We start from the raw sequence: 20,651 nt of genomic DNA, 5'->3' as shown, positions 1-20,651 counted from the left end.
GCTCCCTAGCTCCCACTAATGCTACCGACCTGCTGCTGCCTCCTCCCCTCCCCGTCCCGCTCTGCTCTACCGCACTGCCCACCAAGTGCTGTCCTACGGCACATCCGTGCCATGTATAGCTCAGTCTGTACCCCAGTGGCCAAGCGCCCCCGCTCCACGCTGCCCCGGGGCCCCTTCCAGCGGCTGCCCCGGGGCCCCTTTCAGCGGCTGCCCCGGGGCAGCGGGCTGGGGACGCGCCGCGGGTGGGCGGGCGAAGCTTGTCCCCGCGCGGCTGCCGTCTGGACCACACGCGCGCACCGCCGGCACGGAAGTGACGCAGAGGCGACGCTGGCGCTCAGGCGGCCGGGCACGGTGTGGCGCCGCGGTGAAGAGCAGCGAGCTGGGAATGGGACTGGCCTGGCTTGAGCTGACCCGGCGAGCGCCTCGAGCCTGGGGTGGCCCCGGGACCTTCCTTCTTGGGGAGCCCTGCAGGAGGCCTCGGTACCGGAGCCCCGAGGTGAGGGAGCCCGGCTCGCCTGCGACGTTGGGAAGGGGCTACGGCAGCCCGGCAAGAGCGGGCAGAGACGGGCTGTTCTCGGCGCTCTTGGAGCTTTGGCTGGATCCGTGCATAGAAGGAGCTTTATCCCTCCTGCCAGGGGGACATGTCCGCCCAGGCCCTCTCCCCAGTAACTGTGGTGCCCTTCCACCTGCCTTCAGAATGCCTGTTCCAGGAATCAGGGTGGTCGGGGCACAGGGGATCCGATCCTGGAATGTTTCCAGTCCCAGCTGGGTGATGTGCAGCGCCTCCAGAGCCCTCCAGCACCGACTTGCAGTAGTGCTCGGGGCCAGCATGCACAGTACCTGGCTTGGGGAGCTCTGCCTGTGTACAGCCAGGTTCTACAGCTGAGCTTCCTGGGAAAATCTGCCTTTCTTGGGCACTGCTGCCTGTGTTCTGCCATGACTACAGCCCATTTAACAGGGTCGCTGTGTCCTGCCCTGTTCTCATTGCTACATGTATGATGTTTTCTAAGTAGGAAGTGAGCTGCACCTCATACCTGCACCTTAGTAGTTTTGCTGTGTCAAGGGCTTAACAGCACTGGCCTTTAGTACAGACAATACAACAACACATCTGATTTGTTACACTGCCCTGTGACCCACAGGATAGGAGATTCCTAGTCATAGCAAAGCCTGTGCCTCAGCCACCTCTCCCCAGCTCCTGCTTCCCCTCTGTCTCTGCAGGCACATCTCCTGTCATGGTGAACGAGAGGCACAATGGCAACCTGCTGGTGCAGCTGGGCCCCCGGCTGCAGGCCTGCCCGCAGGAGCTGCTGCGGCAGCGGCGGGGCCACGACGGGCAGCCCGAGTACCTGATCCAGTGGAGCGTAGTCAGCTCGGAGCAGGGAGCGGTGGAAGGAGGCAGCAGCTCCTCCGCAGAGAGCAAGCCAGAGAAGATCTCGCTGTGGATGTCTGCAGAAGAGGTCTGTGCCAGCTGCCCGGCCTTGCTGGGCAAGAGGAAGCCGGCAGGGCCGTGGGGGAAAGGGGAGGAGGCAGCCGGCCCCTCGGCTGCAGACGGCCCCCCGGAGGAAGAGTGGCTGCAGGAGATGAAGGCTGACGTCAGGAGCCTGGTGCGCAGAGCTGGCCGGCAGATGGCCGAGGCCGGGGCCCCCGAGGCCTCCGTCCTCCACACCGTCCACGTGCTGAGCGCCTACGCCGGCATCGGCTCGCTGGCAGACGCCTTCAGGGAGGCAGGAGCCCTGGAGCTGCTGCTGAAGATGCTGTGCCACCGGGAGCAGGAGATCCGCCGCAGCGCCGGCAAGATGCTGAGGGCCCTGGCTTCGCACGACGCAGGTGGGAGCTGCTGCTGCTGGGTGCCACTGGGGAAGTGCTGCTGGGCAGCTGGGGGCCAGTCCTGCTGCAGGGGTGGGGTGCCTGGGAAGCAGGCTGCCTGGAGGCTTGTTGGGCTCCAGGGGAAGAGTCAACCTGGAGCTTCCAGGTGGCTTCTGGGTGGTAATTGTCTGGGGTGCTGTAGGACTTGGGAGCAGTTTGCCCTGATGGGTTCCTGACCTGGGATGTGACTGTTTAGGAGTGGTAAGGGCCATTAGGGGTGAGTGTCCCCTCCAGCAGGGCCCCAGCCTGGGGATCTGAGGTCCCTCAGACTGAGAGGTGCAGCTGTCAGTTTGCTGTTTGCAGGATCAAGCAGTAGCACAGCTGAGCACCCATCCCAGAGCTGTCTCTCAGGACACTGCCCCAGGCAGCCACAAGGTTGCTGATGGTGGTGTGTCCCACAGGACATCTGGCTTTGCCTGTCCTAGGGCCCAGGTCCGTGTGGCTCTCCATTTGGGCAGATGTGGGTCTGGTTCAGGTGCAAACTCCACTGGTTTGTTCCCTGGAGCCCTGTTCTGGAGTCAGTTCTTCGGGGTTGCTGCTTTAGGGGAACCTCACAGCTTCAGGGGTGGAAGAAATGCAGTGGAGCACAACGGTGCCAGTGCAGCTGGATGGTTCTGGGTGACACTGAGCAGCAGAGCTGCTCCTTGCCTGCAGGTCTCTCTCACACAGGGAGGGTGGGGTGAGGGTTGTCTTTATGGGACCTGAAGAGTCTCTGTTGCAGGGAGCTGGGCCTATGTCCTGCTCTCCCTGAGCCAGCAGGATGGCATTGAGCAGCACATGGACTTTGAGAGTCGCTACACCTTGCTGGAGCTGTTTGCTGAGACCACCTCCTCTGAGGAGCACTGCATGTCCTTTGAGGGGATTCACCTTCCCCAGGTATCAGCCAGCCCTGCCAGCCTGTGGCTGCTGGGAGCCAGGAGCAGGGAGAGTTGGGGGCTAAGCCGGTGTCCTTGTCTGGGGCAGGAGGGTCATCAGCAGTGGGCAGCTGAGCAGGAGTGCATGTTGGCAGAGCTGGCACAGGCTGCTGGGCTCGGCTCGAGGCTGAGGGGAGGTGGAGAGGTGCATGGAGAACCTTGTCTGTGAGCAGGGGCTGAGGGTGGGCTGAGAGGTCTCTGCTGCTGGCTGCTGCTGTGGAGCTGTGGCAGGAGCCTGTCTGTGGATGTGCTGGGGTCTGGGGCAGAGCCGGGGGCTGGAGTGGCCCTGCAGGCCAGAACCCGAGAGCCCTGCTGGTTGCAGATCCCTGGCAAGCTGCTGTTTGTCCTGGTGAAGCGCTACCTGCGCGCCACCTCTCTCTTGGAGAAGCTGGGCGGCGACACGGGGCAGGGCGGGGAGCGGCAGGACTGCGCCGTGCCCGGCGCGGGTGACGGAGGGGAGCAGCCGAGCGAAGCAGGAGTTCGAGTTCAGCACGGCCATGGGCAACCTGCTGCTGGAGCTGGCGCACGTGATGGGCTGGGACGAGGGCCAGCCGCCGGAGCCCCCGGCCCGGCGGGAGCCGCGGCCCCCCGGCGGCCGCTCCATTTTCCAGCGCGGGGCCGCGTCCCGCAGCGCCGCTCCGGCGGCCGCCGGCTCCTCGCCGCGGGTGCCCGGCGCCCCGCGGGCGCGCTCGGCCCTCCAGAGCCGCGGGGGGCTGCGCCGAGCACGTGCGCGCGAGGCTGGCGCGCGGCGCGAGGGTGCGCGTGCTGCAGGACTTGGAGCAGCTGCGCGCGGGCGACGAGGGCCAGGTCCTTCAGAGCGGCGAGAGCGTGCCGCACGTGCAGGTGGGCTGCGCGGGGGGGCGGGGGCTGCGCGGGGGCCTCGCGTGGGAGGCGCGGGCCTGGACCCGGCGCGGGCTGAGCGCCGCCGCTGGGCTGAGCCCCTCCGGGCTGAGCGCTGCCGCTGGGCTGAGCGCTGCGGCTGGGCTGAGCGCCGCTGGGCTGAGCGCCGCTGGGCTGAGCCCCTCCGGGCTGAGCGCTGCCGCTGGGCTGAGCGCTGCGGCTGGGCTGAGCGCCGCTGGGCTGAGCGCCGCTGGGCTGAGCCCCTCCGGGCTGAGCTCCTCCGGGCTGAGCTCCCCTGGGCTGAGCGCCGCTGGGCTGAGCGCCTCCGCTGGGCTGAGCGCCTCCGCTGGGCTGAGCGCCGCCGCTGGGCTGAGCGCCTCCGGGCTGAGCCCCTCTGGGCTGAGCCCCTCCGGGCTGAGCCCCTCCGGGCTGAGCGCCTCTGGGCTGAGCGCTGCCGCTGGGCTGAGCGCTGCCGCTGGGCTGAGCGCCGCCTCCGGGCTCTCTCCTCAGGTGTACTGGCACGGCCTGGGCCGTACCTCCTGGGTGCACTGGCACATGCTGGAGGTCGTCAGCCCTGCGGAGCAGGAGGGGCTGGAGGGGCCGGGGAAGGTGTGCGCTGGGACGTGCAGCCGCAGGGCAGCAGCAGGTGAGCAGCCTGGCAGCTGGGCAGGAGGGCTTTCCCCCCAGCCCCTCTGCAGCTGCAGCCTGGCACTGCAGCGGGTGAGCAGCCTGGCACTGCAGTGGGTGAGCAGCCTGGCAGCTGGGCAGGAGGGCTTTCCCCTCAGCCCCTCTGCAGCTGCAGCCTGGCACTGCAGCAGGTGAGCAGCCTGGCACTGCAGTGGGTGAGCAGCCTGGCAGCTGGGCAGGAGGCCTTTCCCCTCAGCCCCTCTGCAGCTGCAGCCTGGCACTGCAGCGGGTGAGCAGCCTGGCAGCTGGGCAGGAGGGCTTTCCCCTCTGCCCCTCTGCAGCTGCAGCCTGGCCCTGTGGGTGCCGCTGGCACTGGGTGTTTGGGTGCCCCAGCCTGGCTGATCCAGGCCCAGGGGGCACTGCTGGGGAGCAGCGAGCTGAAGGTGCCCATGAAGGTGCCAGCTCTGAGTGCCCAGAGGGGTCCAAGTGAGGATGGTTGTCCCCAGCTCTGTGCCTTCTAGGGTCTCCTGCCAGCACGTTCCCCTTTCTTGGCGCCCTGCTGTCAGCTGCTTTCCCACAGCAGGCTGTGGGGCAGAGGGGCCCTGTTGTGCCCAGCTGGTCTGCAGGAGCTGTCTCCCTGGGGCAGTGGGGAGTGCAGCAGAGGGTGGGGAGAGGGCAGAGCCGGCAGTGCCCTTCCTTGCTGTGCTCCCCTGCAGCTGCCCGGCCGCTGCTCTGCAAGCCCTCGGGGGGGCTGCACTCCCTGCCTTACCTGAGGGAGCAGCCCAGCAAGGCTGCCGAGGCGCTGAGCCGAGCGGAGTGGTGGGAGCTGCTCTTCTTGGTGAGGAAGCTGGAAGCAGAGGAGCAGAAAGAGATCATCTGCCTCATCCAGCAGGAGCAGGGAGAGCAGGTGTGAGGGGCTGGGCCTGGAGGAAGGAGCTGATGGCCAGCGTGAGCTGTGCAGGGAGAGCCTGGATGGGGCAGACCCAGGACTGAAATGGGAGGGGGAGAGAGGGGTGGGGAAAGCCTGGGGAGCTGGGCACAGCTAAGGGTCGAGGAGAGATGTCCCTGGCAGAGTGAGGGAGTGAGTGAGTCCAACAAGGTCTGGGCAGGTGAGGCAAGGCCAGGGGGGACTGTGCTGGCTGTGGTGGGTGGGGAGTGCAGGTGGGAGGTCTGGGCCGGGGGTAGTTGGCCTGGGGACGGGGAGGGGAGGGGAGGGGAGGGTGGCAGCGGGGAAGGGCCCTGGGGGCCTGTGGCGGTGCAGGCTTTGTGTTTGCTCTGCAGTGGCTGTGACAAGGGTTGTGTGGTGAGTGGTGAGGGTTAACTTGAGCTCCTCTGTCCAGCTGTTGGAGGTGGATGAAGAAGCTCTGCTGCAGCTGTCAGTGCCTGCAGAGCTGGCCCAGAAGGTGCTGCAGGCAGTGGAGAAGCGGTGCCAGGGCAGCGCTCGCTGTGACCTGCGTAGCTCCCACGTCTACACCAAATACTTCCTCGGTAGGGGGGCTGAGCAGGCCGGTGGGGGGGGCACCTCGATGTCCTCGGAGGGTGGTGGCTCTGGGAGCCTTGTGCCTGAAGGCAGAGTGGCCAAGGCAGCAGGGAGCCTCTGTGCAGCCCAGGAGAACCTTTCTGCAGCCGCGGTGCCGCCGCCAGCCCCTGCCGCAGCAGCCAAGGGGGATGCCCAGCTGTTCAGCGAGCTGCTGGAGAGGGAAGGGCTGCTCCTGCCAGAGGTGACCGAGGAGCAGAGCAGAGGTAATCACCTGCTAGGTGCTGGATGCTGCCCCCAGGGGGGCAGGGCAGGGCAGGTAGCGTGCCCCCCCCCGTGCTGCCCCCGCAGGGCTGCAGCGGCCTCTGCCTCCCCTGCAAGGGCAGAGCAGTGCCGGCAGCTGTGGCGCCTGGGCTGGGCACACGTGTCCTTGTCGTGGCAGGCAGAGAGGCCCCGCTGGAGCCGGGGGCCGTGCAGATGCTGCTGGGTGAGCTGGGGGCCGGTGTCTTGTCGAAGGAGGTGGTGGTGGCCCTGGAGCGGCAGCTGAGCGCTGCCCTCCCCTCTGGCCAGGAGTCGCAGCTGCTGCAGGACCGCAGAAGCTTCAGGCTGCTGCTGCGCAGCTTGGAGCTGCTGGGAGCGGAGAAGGCTGTGAGCCTGAGTGTCCTCAGGTGGGTCCCGAGGGGGCTGAGCAGGGTCTGGCTCCTCCGCGGCGTGGGGTGAGCTGGGGGTGCTGCTGGGGTGTGTCTGGGGGTGCTGTGGGGCAGGCAGTGTGTGTCTGGGGGTGCTGCTGGGGTGTGTCTGGGGGTGCTGCTGGAGCAGACAGTGTGTCTGGGGGTGCTGTGGGGCAGGCAGTGTGTGTCTGGGGGTGCTGCTGGAGGCAGGCAGGGTGTGTCTGGGGGTGCTGTGGGGCAGGCAGGGTGAGCTGGGGGTGCTGCTGGGGCTGTTCCTCAGCAGGGCACTTGTGGAGGTGCTGCCTGGGGTGTCCTGTGGCACAGCGCCCCCCGGGGCCGGAGCAGCAGCTGCCTGGGTGCTGGGGGTGCCCGGGGAGCCTCGGCTGCCGGTGGTCTGTGGGGTGCCAGCCCTTGGGGTGGGAGGGGGAGGCAGGGCTGGCTCTGGCACCGCGCTCGGCGTGCCCTCTCCTGAGCGGGCTCCTCTGTGCCTCAGGATCCTGAGCAAGCTCCTGGCCAGTGACCAGGAGGACGTGCTGCCGTGGCACGAGTGTGTGGAGCCCTGCTTGTCCTCCCTGCGTGCCCACAGCGGTGACCAGGAGGTGAGGGGGCTGAGGACAGCCCCGAGGCCGCGCTGGCTTTGCTCGGCTGTGCCGCACGGTGCCGGTGCCCGGGTCCCTGCCTGCGGCAGCCCGGCCTGGCTGTGGGCAGGGCAGAGGCGGGGAGCGGCTGGGGCGGGTGGCAGCGGCTGGGGCGGTGCCAGCGGCTGGGGCGGGTGGCAGCGGCTGGGGCGGTGCCAGCGGCTGGGGCGGGTGGCAGCGGCTGGGGCGGGTGGCAGCGGCTGGGGCGGGTGGCAGCGGCTGGGGCGGTGCCAGCGGCTGGGGCGGGTGGCAGCGGCTGGGGCGGGTGGCAGCGGCTGGGGCGGTGCCAGCGGCTGGGGCGGGTGGCAGCGGCTGGGGCGGGTGGCAGCGGCTGGGGCGGGTGGCAGCGGCTGGGGCGGTGCCAGCGGCTGGGGCGGGTGGCAGCGGCTGGGGCGGGTGGCAGCGGCTGGGGCGGGTGGCAGCGGCTGGGGCGGTGCCAGCGGCTGGGGCGGGCACCGCCGCGGTGTGGGGCGGGTGGCAGCGGCTGGGGCGGGTGGCAGCGGCTGGGGCGGGTGGCAGCGGCTGGGGCGGGCACCGCCGCGGTGTGGGGCGCAGGGGAGGCAGCTGCCTGCTGCCGGGGCCGGGTCCCGGGCGGCTGCTGAGGGCTGCCTGCTCGCCAGGTGCTGCAGGAGGTGGTCGGCTTCCTGCACGGCCTGGCCAGCGCCAGCAAGGATTGCGCGGTGGTGATGTGCGGCGCGGGCGCCCAGCCGGCCCTGAGCCAAGCCCTGGCCAAGCACGGCTCGGTGCCGGCGCTGGCGCCGGCCCTGCTGGCCCTGCTGGCCGCCTGCGAGCGGCAGGCTGCGCTGTGCCGGCGGCTGAGCGCCAGCATCCTGAGCGGCTGCCTGCAGGTGAGCCTGGGGCGGCTGCGGGGCTCGGGGCCGCCCGGGGGCAGCCTCTGCGCCTCGCCCCGGCTGAGAGCCTCTGCCCCCTGCAGCTGGTGCTGGGGCAGATCGAGGAGCACCGCCGGAGCCGGCAGCCCCTCGGCATCCCCTTCCTCGACGTCTTCCTGCGGCGCCTGTGCCGAGGTGAGCGCAGGGAGCGGGGCCGGAGCCCGGTGCCTGCAGCCCTGTGCCCGCATCCCGATGCCCGCATCCCCGTGCCCGCAGCCCCGTGCCCGCAGCCCGGTGCCCCCAGCCCCGTGCCCGCAGCCCGGTGCCCCCAGCCCCGTGCCCGCAGCCCCGTGCCCGCTGCCCCGTGCCCAGTGCCCGCAGCCCCGTGCCCGCAGCCCCGTGCCCGCTGCCCCGTGCCCAGTGCCCGCAGCCCCGTGCCCGCAGCCCGGTGCCCGGTGCCCGCAGCCCTGTGCCCGCAGCCCTGTGCCCCTTGCCCGCAGCCCGGTGCCCGCAGCCCGGTGCCCGCAGCCCCGTGCCCTGTGCCCGCAGCCCGGTGCCCGCAGCCCTGTGCCCCTTGCCCGCAGCCCGGTGCCCGCAGCCCGGTGCCCGCAGCCCCGTGCCCTGTGCCCGCAGCCCCGTGCCCGCAGCCCGGTGCCCGCAGCCCGGTGCCCGCCGGGCGCTGTGCCGGCGGCTGGAGGCCTCCCGCGCTGTGCCCGCAGGCTCCAGCGTGGAGGTGAAGGAGGAGAAGTGCTGGGAGAAGGTGGAGGTCTCCTCCAACCCTCACCGTGCCGGCAAGCTGACGGACAGGAACCCCAAGACCTACTGGGAGTCCAACGGCAGCGCCGGCAGCCACTTCATCACCGTGCACATGCGGCGGGGGGTGGTGGTCAGGTGGGGCCGGGCCGGGGCTCTGGGAGGGCTGTGTGGGAAGCAGAGGGCTGCGGGGACCCGCGGGAGCCCTGCCCCAGCGCTCTGCGCCCCGGGCGCTGCGGGCGGCGGGGCCGAGGGGCCGGGCCGGGGCCGGGGGGCTGTGGGCAGCAGCCGGGTTGCTGTGCCGCAGGGAGATGAGCATGCTGGTGGCCAGCGAGGACTCCAGCTACATGCCAGCTCGAGTGGTGGTGCTGGGGGGAGACAGCCCTGCCACCATCAGAACGGAGCTCAGCTCGGTGAGTCTGGGGGGCTCTGCGCCCCCGGGGCCTGGGGCGGCGGTGGGGTGAGCCCTGGTGTGGCTGTGAAGGCCTGGCCGTGGTGTGGGGCCCTGGGAGGTGCCCCCCAGGGAGGTGAGGATGGCAGCAGCTGTGCCACAGAGCCTGCTGGCAGTGGGCATGGGGTGCTGGAGGGGCTGGAGGTGCCACAGAGCCTGCTGGCAGTGGGCATGGGGTGCTGGAGGTGCTGCAGAGCCTGCTGGCAGTGGGCATGGGGTGCTGGAGGTGCCACAGAGCCTGCAGGCAGTGGGCATGGGGTGCTGGGGGTGCCACAGAGCCTGCTGGCAGTGGGCATGGGGTGCTGGAGGTGCCGCAGAGCCTGCAGGCAGTGGGCATGGGGTGCTGGGGGTGCCACAGAGCCTGCTGGCAGTGGGCATGGGGTGCTGGAGGTGCCACAGAGCCTGCTGGCAGTGGGCATGGGGTGCTGGAGGTGCCACAGAGCCTGCTGGCAGTGGGCATGGGGTGCTGGAGGTGCCGCAGAGCCTGCTGGCAGTGGGCATGGGGTGCTGGAGGTGCCACAGAGCCTGCTGGCAGTGGGCATGGGGTGCTGGAGGGGCTGCAGAGCCTGCTGGCAGTGGGCATGGGGTGCTGGAGGTGCCGCAGAGCCTGCTGGCAGTGGGCATGGGGTGCTGGAGGGGCTGCAGAGTCTGCTGGCAGTGGGCATGGGGTGCTGGAGGTGCCACAGAGCCTGCTGGCAGTGGGCATGGGGTGCTGGAGGTGCCACAGAGCCTGCTGGCAGTGGGCATGGGGTGCTGGAGGTGCCACAGAGCCTGCTGGCAGTGGGCATGGGGTGCTGGAGGTGCCGCAGAGCCTGCTGGCAGTGGGCATGGGGTGCTGGAGGCTCGGGGACAGGCAGCACTGCGAGCCCAGTCTGCAGCAGCCTGGTGTGCTGGGGTGCAGCAGCTGGCAGCGGGGGGCTGGCGGCCGGGGGGCACAGAGGTTTCGGGAGGCCGTGGCAGGCCTGGGCACCGTGCCCGGGCGCTGAGGGCTGTGTGCCCGCAGGTGAGCGTCCTGCCCTCGGCCAGCAGAGTGACCCTGCTGCAGAACGTGAGCCGCTTCTGGCCGCTCATCCAGGTGCAGGTGAAGCGCTGCCAGCAGGTAGGGAGCGGAGGCCGGGCAGGGAGCCGGCGCCCGGGGTGCCGGGGCCGCGCCCCAGGAGCTGAGGGCGCCGCCGTCCCCTAGGGTGGCATCGACACTCGCGTGCGCGGCATCGAGGTGCTGGGGCCCAGGCCCAGCCTCTGGCCCGTCTTCAGGGAGCAGCTGTGCCGCCGGACCTTCCTCTCCTGCAGCGCCCTGGCTCGTGCCTGGTGCCAGGAGCTCAGCCGGGACCGGGGCCGGCTGCTGCAGCTCTCTGGCAAGTGAGTCGGCTGCGGGCGGTGCCCGTCGCCCCCTCCGCGATGTCTGACAGCCACAGGCTGCTGGGCACGAGTGGGGCTGCAGAGCCCTGGCACCTGGCAGGGGGCAGGGCAGGGAGCGCTGCCAGGCTCTGCTCTCCTGGGGCAGTCTCCCTGGCGGGCAGCAGCTGCCCTGTGGCACTGCTGGCTGCCCTATGGCACTGCTGGCTGCCCTGTGGCACCGCTGGCTGCCCTGTGGCACCATTGGCTGCTCTGCGGCGCCGCTGGCTGCCCTGTGGCACTGCTGGCTGCCCTGTGGCACCGCTGGCTGCCCGGTGGCACTGCTGGCTGCCCTGCGGCACTGCTGGCTGCCCTGTGGCACTGCTGGCTGCCCTGTGGCGCCGCTGGCTGCCCTGTGGCACTGCTGGCTGCCCTGCGGTGCTGCTGGCTGCCCTGTGGCACTGCTGGCTGCCCTGTGGCACCGCTGGCTGCCCTGTGGCACTGCTGGCTGCCCTGCGGTGCTGCTGGCTGCCCTGTGGCGCCGCTGGCTGCCCTGTGGCACCGCTGGCTGCCCTGTGGCACTGCTGGCTGCCCTGTGGCACCGCTGGCTGCCCGCTGCCCCTTGCAGGCTGAACCGAGCGCTGCAGCACGAGCAGGGCTTTGCTGACCGCTTCCTTCCTGATGCTGAGGCGGCCCAGGCCTTGGGCAGGACGTGCTGGGAGGCCCTGGTGACCCCCTTGGTGCAGAGCATCACCAGCCCAGGTACCCTGCTCTCTCCCGTGCCCAGCTGCGCCGTGCCCTGGGCAGAGGCTCCCTGCTCTGAGTCTCTTTGCCTTGCAGAGCCCAATGGCAGCAGCCCCCTGGCCTGGCTGCTGGGCGAGTACCTGGAGAGCCTGGAGTGTGCCCAGCCTGCCCCCAGCCGTGGTGCCCCCAGCCGTGGTGCCCCCAGCCGTGGTGCCACCTTCGGGCCCCGCGTGCGGCGCCTGACCCAGCTGCTGGTGCACGTGGAGCCAGCCTGCCCAGAGCCAGAGCAGGCCAAAGCTGCTGGTGAGTGAGGGAGGGAGGAGCTGCTTCCCCCTGGGCCTTGCAGGGCAGGGCTCCAGAGTGCCAGGCTGCAGCTGTGGGCATCCGCTGGGAAGCTCTGGGCATGGCCTCGTGGCACAGGAGGCTCCTGAGCCCTGCAGGGAGGGCTCCTGGCCGTCCCCCCGCAGTGGCCAAGCCCCTCTGGCATCCCCTCTGCCCCCCAGGGAGAGGCTGAGGCTGCTGCTGCTCAGCGTGTGGGGGCTCCCCAGGGAGCCCTGCCGAGCCCAGGTTTGTCTCTTGTCAGGTGGGAAGGAAGGAAAGGACAAGGAGGAGCCTGCCAGGGCTGCCAGGGCGGCAGTGGAGAAGTCAAGCAGCCTGTGGGGCATCTGCCAGTGCTGGCAGGGTGTGGTGCAGCAGCAGGTAGAGCTGGGAGGGCTGGGCAGGGGGGCTGCAGGGGGGGTGTGCCAGACCCTGCGCTGGGTGGGCTTAGGTGGGAGTGGTGAGCGTGGCCTGGCAGCGCCCTGGGGTCCTGCCCCGGCGCCGAGCCCTGCTGTGCTGTGTCCTGCAGGTGCAGCGGCTCCTGGAGCTGGCAGGGCAGGCACCAGACCTGGTGGAGCGCTACTGCCAGCTGTACCAGCGCCTGCGCCGCGCCACGGAGGAGCTCTTTGGGCAGCAGGGCTCCTTCCTGCTGGCCCTGGGCCAGGGCTTTGCAGGGGCTTTGGTGCAGCTGCCCTTCCCTGCTGCCCTGCAGGTGAGTTGGGGAGCGTGGCCCCGGTGCCAGGCCCTGGCCCCGGTGCAGGCTGCGGAGGGTGCCCTGGCCCAGGGCTGGGTGGCTCTCCAGGCTCCCCCCGCAGAGCCCTGCCCTGTTGGTGGCCCTGGGCAGCGCCCAGCTGCGGGCACGGCGCCGGGCACGGCGTGGCCCTGGTGCGCTCTGCCGTGGGCTGGTGCCTGCTTCCCTCGGGGCTGTGCCTGCAGCCCGGCCCCGTGGGCACCCTGCGCGGCCCTGCTGCAGCCAGCCCTGTCCCCTGCAGGTCAGTGAGCAGTTTGCCTGCTACCTGGATGGGCAAGTCCCGGAGCTGTGCGGGGCTGCAGGCAGCCTGGGGCCACTGCAGCAGATCCTGGAGCCCTTCCTGGCTGTCAGCGGCCTGGAGCTCGCCCACACCTTTGAGCACTTCTACCGGTGAGGGGCGCTGTGGCCGTGCCCGGGGGGCTGGCAGGGGGAGGTGGCAGGGGGGGAGCTGGCAGGGGGGGCTGGCAGGGGGGCTGGCAGGGGGAGCTGGTGGGGGGGGCTGGCAGGGGGAGCTGGCGGGGGGGGCTGGCAGGGGGGGGCTGGCAGGGTGCCTGGCAGGGTGCCTGGCAGGGTGCCTGGCAGGGGGGGCTGGCAGGGGGGCTGGCAGGGTGCCTGGCAGGGTGTCACCGAGGCTGTGGCACAGCCTGAGTGTGGCAGGGGTGCTCCTGCTGGGCCTCTCCCGCTGCTGGTGTGTCGGGGAAAAGGCTGCCAGCGCCCGTGGGCAGTGCCAGGCTGCAGGGCAGGCTCCCTGCCGGTGCCAGGGGGGGCAGCTGGGCGCTGCTGGGCCCCTGGGGCCATCTGCGTGGCGGCGAGGGGCCGGGGGCCGAGGCAGCCCCTGAGCCGGCGCCGGTGGCCGCGGCAGGCACTACCTGGGGGACCGACTCCTGGCACAAGAGCCCTCGTGGCTGGAGGCAGCCGTCGTGGAGCAGCTCGGGCTGTGCTTCCCCAGCCGCTTCCCCCAGCAGATGCTGAGCAACTTGGCGCAGTCGGAGGAGCTGCAGCGGCGGTTTCGCCTCTGGCGGCTGCAGGAGCAGGACCAGCAGCTGCTGGAGCCGGACTCGGGGCTGGATGAAGTGAGCCTGCCGGGGGGGAGCTGGGGGCCGCCCGGCAGCAGCGCCGGGGCCCGCGCTGAGCCCCCGCTCTCCGTGCGCCCAGGGCCCGGGGCCGGCCTCGCCGGCAGCCGTGCCGGAGGTGAAGGTGCTGGCTCTGTCCCCGCGCTGCTGGCCCGTGTCCCCCCTCTGCTACATGGACGACCCGGGGAGGTTCTTCTCGGCGGCGCTGAGCTCCCCCCTGCAGCGCTTCGCCTCCTTCTGCAGGCGCAGTGAGTGCCGGGAGGGGCGGGGGGGCCGGGGGGCGCCCGGCGAGGCTGCCGCGGCCCTGGCACCGAGGCTGTCTCCGGCAGGCCAGGCCTGGCTGGGCTGGGAGTGCAGCGAGCCCCGGCGGCTGCAGTGGACGTGGCTGGGCCACGCCGAAGTGCGGTTCGGAGCCTGCCTGCTGCGGGTGTCCACGCTGCAGATGTACATCCTGCTGTGCTTCAACGCTGCCCAGGTGGGGCTGGGGCCGGGGGCAGGGAGGGGGCCGGGGGGAGGGAGGCAGCCAGGGGGGCAGGGAGGCAGCCGGGGGGAGGGAGGCAGCCGAGGGGCAGGGAGGCAGCCGGGGGGGCAGGGAGGCAGTCGGGGGGGCAGGGAGGCAGTCGGGGGGAGGGAGGCAGCCGGGGGCAGGGAGGCAGCCGGGGGGGCAGGGAGGCAGCCAGGGGGCAGGGAGGCAGCCGGGGGGAGAGAGGAAGCCGGGGGGCAGGGAGGCAGCCGAGGGGAAGGGAGGCAGCTGGGGGGCAGTGGGGCCGGGGGGCAGCGGGGCCGGGGGTCCCTGCGGGCAGCACCTGGGGCACCGGCCCCTCTGCTCTGGGCCTGTGGCTGCCAGGCCTGGGCTGGCCATCGCCCTCCTGCGCCGCTCCTGGCAGGAGGTGGCTGTGGAGAGCCTGCTGCAGGCCACAGGGCTCCCTGCCGACCTGGTGCACCATGCCCTGGCACCGCTGACCCGCAGCGAGGGCATCCTGGTGGGCAGCTGCACGCCAGGAGGTGAGCGTGGGGCTGGGGCGGCTCTGGGCTGAGCCCTGAGGGGGGGCTGGGGCTTGCAGGGGAGCCCAGGGGCCGGGCTGGGTCTGTCCAGGGGTGGTCAGTGTGTGGGGAGAGCTGAGGCCGTGTGTTGGGCTGGGGGTGGGGTGCTGGGGGCGCTGGGGTGCAGCAGCTGGGCACTGGGGCCAGGGCTGTGTGTGTGGCTGCTGCCCAGGGCCATGTGCTGGGGCAGGGCCAGGGTGTGAAGGCAGCAGCTGGGAGGCCCAGGCTCAGGTCCAGGAGCCAGAGGAGGCCTGGGGCTCCTTCAGGGCCCAGCCGAGGGCTTGGCTGACCCTGGGCCGGGTGCCAGCTCCAGGTGTGCTGCGGCTGAACCCAGAGGCCCTGGCCCATGCCTCTGGCCCCCAGCTGAGGCTGCTGCCCCAGCAGAGGTACCTGAGGTCAGAGGGGGCTGACCCCAGCGTCCTGGAAAGGAAGAGGAACGTCCTCTGCTGCCTCATCACTCGCATCCTCAAGGTGGAGAAGCAGCTCCACATTGACAACCTGGTGTTCAGGGTATGGAGGGCCGGGGGGGCAGGGAGGGGCTGCCCAGCGCCGCAGCGCACTGCAGCCTGGGGCTCCTCGGCTGCTGCAGGTGACCGACGCCTGTCAGAAGGGGGAGCTGGGGCCGGGGCTGCGGTTCCTGAGCTTCTGCTGCCACAGTGTGGATGTGCTGTCCTGTGTGCTGCACCTGCTGAAGCAGGGTTACATCCGGCGCCAGGAGGAGCGGCCTCACGTCTTGGAGTACGTCCCTGCAGAGCCTACAACCCCCCCAGCCTCCCAGCTCCAGCCTCAGCCTGCCTTCCAGACTGTGGAGATCAAGACAGCAGCCAGCCTGGAGCGTGCTGAAAGGAGAGAGACCTTCTCCACTTTCAGGTAGAGGAAGACCTGGCTGGGCTAGGAGGACTGAGGCTGAGCCCTGTCCCTGAGCACCGGTGGGGTTTGCTTTCACTAAATGAGCCAAGCTCCACCCCGACCCAGCTTGAGGCCTGCTGGGAGGCAGCTGCTGGCCCCTGGCCGAGAGGCTGCCAGGTCATACCGCTGGTTTCTGGGCACGGAGCGACAGCCTCCTGCCCAGCCTGTCGGCGTGCTGGGCGCTGGGCCGAGGCGGGGGGCACACAGAGCACAGCCCCAGCTCTGCCCTACTGGTACCAGCATTAATTTATTAAAATTAATCCTGAAAGGTAACCGTACAATAAAGTTAAAAAAAATAGAATCTTGTAAAAAAAAAGAAAAAGAACCAAAGCAACCAAAAAACAGAACCAACACAACCCCCACAGGTGGTGCTCTGCAGGGCACACCTCCAGCTGGCAGCACCACGGGACCGTGGGGCGGGGGAGATGGGGGGGCAGGGGGGGCTGGCCCAAGCAGAGCTATGCCAGCCTCGGCAGCAGAGCTGCAGCAGGGACTAGAAAAGCTGCCAAGGCTCAGCCCTGCAGGGCAGGACCAGGCCCGGCAGCAGGAGGCTGGCAGTGGAGCTGGCGTGGGGCGGCGCGGAGCCGGTGGGCCCCGCAGGACGCCTGCCCCCCAGGAGCCGTCCTGTTGGCTCCAGCGCTGGGGAACCTGCCCGAGCCCAGCCCAGCTGGGGCTCCCGCTGGCTGGGGAGCTGGCCTGGCAGCCCAGAGCTGGCGCCAACCCTTGTCCCAGGCTGCTGGGGGGGGTCAGGGGAGGCAAATGGCATGGTACCCTGGCTGATGTTGGAGGGTGCACGGACCCGGTCTCGCTGGCCTCACCTCCACGGGTCTTGGCCCACAGGGAGCGGTGCGGGTGTGAGATCTCCCGCTGCGGAGCGGGCGTGGGCTGGGCCGCAGAAGAGAGGGGATGAGCAAGTCCATCTCCATCTCCCCACCTCCTCCTGCAACCCTCTGCAGCTGCCCCTGCATCTCACACACTCTTGGAGTAGCCAAAGATGCCCACAGGGAGGTACTTGACGTGCGTTGGCCACTGTGCTGCCAGCTGGAAAAACTTCACATCGTTCCACTCCACCCCATCTATGGAGACTGAGAGGAGAGGCTGCCGTGAAGCACAGCCCTGCCACAGGCAGCCTGTGCTGCCTGCCCTGCCCTCCCACCGCCCCCTGCGGCTTGGGCCTGCCCTCACCTCGCAGCATGGTGTTCTGGTGCTTGGCAGTGCAGATGAGGCGTGTGATCCCTTCGATGACCTGGCTTTTGGGCTCGATGTCTTTCTCTTTTGGTTTCTTGCTCAGAAACATCACTGGGGGCCAAGGGCAGATGACCAACGTTAGGATGTTCCCACCTGGCCCTGGGTAGGAGCCCTCACCTCAGGGCTGGCTGCTCTGACTGCTCCCTGCTGGGCTGGGTCTCAGCCATGCCCTCCTGCCCTTCTCCACAGGATGTCAGGGGTTGGAAGGGACCTCCCAAGATCATGGAGTCCAACCCCCCTGCCAGAGCAGGGCTGTAGAAGCTAGCACAGGAACACATCCAGCTGGGTGGTGAAAGGCTCCAGAGAAGGAGAGTCCACAACCTCTCTGGGCAGCCTGCTCCAGGGCTCTGTGACCCTCACAGTGAAGAAGTTTCTCCTCATGCTGAGGTGGAACCTCCTGTGCTGTAGTTTACATCCCTTACCCCATCCCAGGGTGCAAGTGGGCAGAGCCTGTCCCCTCCCTCTTGCCCCCCAGCCCTCAGATATTTATAGACATTGATTAAATCCCCTCTCAGCCTTCTCCTCTCCAGACTAAGCAGCCCCAGGGCTCTCAGCCTCTCCTCACAGGGCAGTGCTCCAGTTCCTTAATCAGCCTGGTAGCTCTCCTTTGGACTCTCTCCAGCAGATGCCTGCCCCTGCAGTGGATTGTAGCCCCACAGGCAGAGAGCACCCCAGGGTGTGCTTGGTTACCTTTCTTGTTTTTCTCCTTGGTGACTACAGTCATGGCCATGGTGTTGGGGGACACCAGCTCCCCTGTGCCAGGGATGCGGCTGACCTGGAGCGAGCGGAAGTTGCTCTTGAGGGTGTTCTTGATACCTGTCTCCCTCTTCTCGCCCTCCCTCTTCCTGTCAGGCCCTTGTGTTGTCCAGTAGTCCACCTGCAGGCCCATCACCTCCACACCAGGGCTCAGAGACCTGGGCAAGACAGGCAGCACCATGCAGCACACCGACGCTGTCCTCGCTCCTCTTCCTCCCCGCAGCCCAGCTGCAGCCTGCCCAAGGGGCAAGCTCCATGACCCCAGCGTGTGGCAGCCTCAGCTGAGAGCTCTTCAAGCCCTCCCAGCCAGCTGCCACTGCTGTGCTTTAGGCTGAGGCTTCCTTACCCAACGCCCGAGAGGCCGCTGCTGACGGACGGGGAGGGGGGTGGGGTGCTCACAGTCTCCTTGCAGTAGGGGGCGGCACCGCCGGTGACCGGCGCTGAGCTCAGCAGGGACGGGGTGCAGACTGTGGCATCGTCTGAGTCCACTGAGGAGAAAAAGAGTGGGGGTTGGTGGGGGGCTGGGGAACACCAGCGAGGGCCTCCTCACTGTGGAGAAGGCAGCCAGGCACTGGGGGCTCCCAAGGCCTCACCTGAGGCACTGAAGGATTGTTCCACCAGGCCCACCTTCACCACCTGCGAAGACAGACCAGTGGGATCAGCCCCAGGATCAGCAGGACCATGTACTGCCCCTCTCCCCACAGCCCAGACTGCCCACCAGCCCCTCACCACACTCACCCCCACGAAGGGAACAAACTTCTGGCAGGAGTCCTCGTCAGGGCTGCACAAGGAAGAGAGGCTGGTCAGGGGATCGCTGTGCTGAGCGCCGAGTGCCACGTGCCTAGCCTTGTGGCCCAGAGACCCCCACGCTGGCAGGGGCCAATGCTGGCTCATGGCCACTAGAACAATCTCCTCTGCCCTCCCTTCCCGTGGGACCCCTAGTCCCCAACATGGCAGCACAGGGCACACTACACAAGGAGGCAAGGAGGTCGGCCTCTCCAGTGCTGGGAGAGGGCTTGCATGCGGGAGGGCAGCCCTGCCCCTCTCTGGGGGCCACAGCTCCTCTGCACGGCAAGAGGGACAGATGGACGCACATGGGGGAAGGGAGGGGGCACCAGGCAGCGGCACAGCAAGCACAAGCCAATACCTGATATAAAAATCAAAATAGAGACTTCTCTTCCTTGGGTGCCAGAAACCAAGAGAAGGGAGAGGTGAGAGTGCAGCTGGAACATGAGTGTCAACCCCCAGGGGGTGGCTCACAGCCCCCAGCCCAGCCCTGGCAGTTTGTCCCTATCTCTGGGGACATGGCAGCCCACAGCCGCTGGAGGGGGGCAGCAGGGGACCCCCAGCTCCCCTCGGCACCACGCTGCTCAGAGGAGAGCGTGAGGCCGGGCTCGCTTCTCCCGTCTCCCACAGCCCAGACCGGGGCCAGCCGAGGCAGGACAGCAGCGCAGCACCACCCTCACCTCTTCTGCTTGTAGGTCAGCATGGCCTCAGAGATGGGGAGCTGGTGAGACAGGCTGGCTCCAGCGATGAACTGGGCGACTCGGCCTGCAATGTCCACAGTGTCTGCAGGCACAGAGAGCAGTGAGGGCCTCGGTGGCAGCTGGGCTCCCTCCCCACTTCAGGACACTGCTGGCTCCTTACCTGCAGCGGGGGGTTCAGCCCTGCTGAACAGCTCCCGCCACGCCGTGTCCAGGAAGAGGGTGCTGTACTTGTTATCCACTGAGGCCAGGTACTTGGCCAGGGGGTGGGAGCCTGCAGGCAAGAAGGGTGACACTGAGGCTAGGAAGGCTCTGCAAAGGCATCGAGGCAGGCTGGATGGACGGGCTGATGGTCAGCTCTATGAGGCTGAACCAAGCCAAGTGCTGCACTCAGGTCACAGCACCCCCAGGCAATGCTTCCGGCTTGAGGAAGAGTAGCTAGAAAGCTGTCCAGCAGAAAAGGAACTGGGGGTGCTGCTTAGCAGCCAGCTGAACATGAGCCAGCAGTGTGCTCAGGTGGCCAAGAAGGCCACCAGCAGCCTGGCCTGGATCAGGAACAGTGTGGCCAGCGGGAGCAGGGAAGTGACTGTCCACATGTACTCAGCACTGGTGAGGCTGCACCTCGAACACTGGGGTGTTTTGGGCCCCTCACTACAAGAAGGACATTGAGGTGCTGGAGTGTGTCCAGGGAAGGGCAGCAGAGCTGGGGAAGGGTCTGGAGAACAGGGCTGGTGAGGAGCAGCTGAGGGAACTGGGATTTAGTCTGGAGTAACAGAGATTGAGGGGAGACCTGAAAGGAGGTTGGAGTGAGGTGGGGGTCAGTGATAATACTGTCAGGTGAACTTGTGCCAGGGGAGGTTTAGGTTGGGTATGAGGAAGAGTTTCTTTCCTGCAAGAGTGGTCAGGCTTTGGAACAGGCTGCCCAGGGAGGTGGTGGAGTCACCATCCCTGTGGAGGTGCTCAAGAAAGGTGTGGACGTGGTTTGATGACCACGGTGCAGTTAGGCTGAGGGTTGGACTCCATGACCTTAGAGGTCTTTCTGAACCAAAGCAATTCTATGCTTCTACAGTTCTATTTGGTCCAGGCAGGGGAGCCCAGGGTGGTGGGAGAAGGCAGCCCTGTGGCCAGGCTCACCCAGAGGGACGAGCAGGAAGCGAAGGTAGTTGAGCCAGTCCGGTGTCTTGCTGGCGAGCTGCTCCACGAAGAAACGGAGGACAACGCTCAGGTAGCTCTGGTCCCCTGCCACCACCACCTTCACCGGGGGAGGCATGTGGGAGTTACAGTTACAGCTGCCAACAGGAGAGCAGAGGAGACTGTGAGGGATATGCTGGGGCTCAGCAGGAGGGCCAGGGGAGCGGGTGGCTTGCCCTGCCAGGCCAACCAACCCAGCATTAGAAACCCACTGCTGACAATCTCCAGCTGGCTGAGCGCTGTCTTGGGCACAACCAGCAGTGGCATCCTCTGCTTTCCCCAGGGCCTCCACTAGCTTCTGTAGCGCCCTCTAGGACCATGGGCACAACCAACGAGCCCTGGGGGGAGGCAGGGCCCTTCCCACCCTTTCTCTGCAGTCAGAGGCCGAGCCCCAAGCCGTACTCACTATCGCTGGATGCGGGAGACGGTGGTGTTGAAGGCTGCCTGGATGTCTGCCATGGAGCAGGTGGACACCACCAACTGCTTGTGCGCCTGGAGCTGCTCGCTGACGTACTGCCAAGGCAGAGAGCTGGGGTTAAGGCAACCTGGGGGGGGGACATGGCTGTGCTGGACAGCACCAGCCCGTGCCTGCACTCCCCCGGTGCCCCCTGTCCCCACCCACGCTGTGTGGGGAGGCTGAAGCCATCAGGTCACCCCTGGCTGTGCACCTGAGCACCTCCGCTCCTCCCCACTCTGCTCCCAGGGGCTCTCAGGTTTGAGCACAGCAGTCA

The 20,651-nt window shown here is 68.7% G+C and overlaps 2 protein-coding genes across 3 annotated transcripts in view; one reads left to right on the top strand and one right to left on the bottom strand.

The window, feature by feature from the left end:
- The first annotated feature begins 337 nt into the window (after positions 1-337).
- Positions 338-15,542, top strand: LOC137448773 (cullin-9-like). Its single transcript, XM_068153616.1, is given in 28 exon segments — positions 338-496; positions 1,219-1,827; positions 2,588-2,742; positions 3,103-3,216; positions 3,218-3,496; positions 3,498-3,623; positions 4,131-4,266; positions 4,964-5,154; positions 5,588-5,990; positions 6,167-6,392; positions 6,889-6,994; positions 7,654-7,881; positions 7,968-8,058; positions 8,583-8,754; positions 8,924-9,029; positions 10,071-10,166; positions 10,251-10,426; positions 11,031-11,164; positions 11,243-11,449; positions 11,730-11,845; positions 11,994-12,176; positions 12,457-12,605; positions 13,078-13,383; positions 13,385-13,536; positions 13,618-13,763; positions 14,176-14,293; positions 14,640-14,842; positions 14,922-15,542. Coding segments are annotated over 27 exon segments (5,199 nt in total). The 5' UTR covers positions 338-496; positions 1,219-1,232; the 3' UTR covers positions 15,207-15,542.
- The window catches only part of LOC137448774 (phosphofurin acidic cluster sorting protein 1-like), a 58,463-nt gene continuing 53,281 nt past the window's right edge, over positions 15,470-20,651 (bottom strand). The window contains exons 15-25 of one of the 2 annotated variants that reach the window (XM_068153618.1): positions 20,327-20,433; positions 19,864-20,018; positions 18,893-19,003; positions 18,712-18,814; positions 18,393-18,425; positions 17,984-18,026; positions 17,839-17,881; positions 17,592-17,733; positions 17,180-17,403; positions 16,427-16,540; positions 15,470-16,326 (exon numbers count right to left, since the gene is read on the bottom strand). In XM_068153618.1, coding sequence (XP_068009719.1) covers positions 16,211-16,326; positions 16,427-16,540; positions 17,180-17,403; positions 17,592-17,733; positions 17,839-17,881; positions 17,984-18,026; positions 18,393-18,425; positions 18,712-18,814; positions 18,893-19,003; positions 19,864-20,018; positions 20,327-20,433 — 1,191 coding nt within the window. In that variant the 3' untranslated portion in view covers positions 15,470-16,210. The remainder of the gene's footprint in view (positions 16,327-16,426; positions 16,541-17,179; positions 17,404-17,591; positions 17,734-17,838; positions 17,882-17,983; positions 18,027-18,392; positions 18,426-18,711; positions 18,815-18,892; positions 19,004-19,863; positions 20,019-20,326; positions 20,434-20,651) is intronic. The other variant, XM_068153619.1, reaches the window with a different exon arrangement.

The sequence above is a fragment of the Melanerpes formicivorus genome, unplaced genomic scaffold, assembly GCF_026170545.1.
Source record: "Melanerpes formicivorus ecotype bairdi unplaced genomic scaffold, bMelFor1.0.p_v2 SCAF_26, whole genome shotgun sequence".
In the NCBI taxonomy this organism is placed as follows: Eukaryota; Metazoa; Chordata; class Aves; order Piciformes; family Picidae; genus Melanerpes; species Melanerpes formicivorus.
This window is presented reverse-complemented; position numbering and strand designations above follow the sequence as displayed.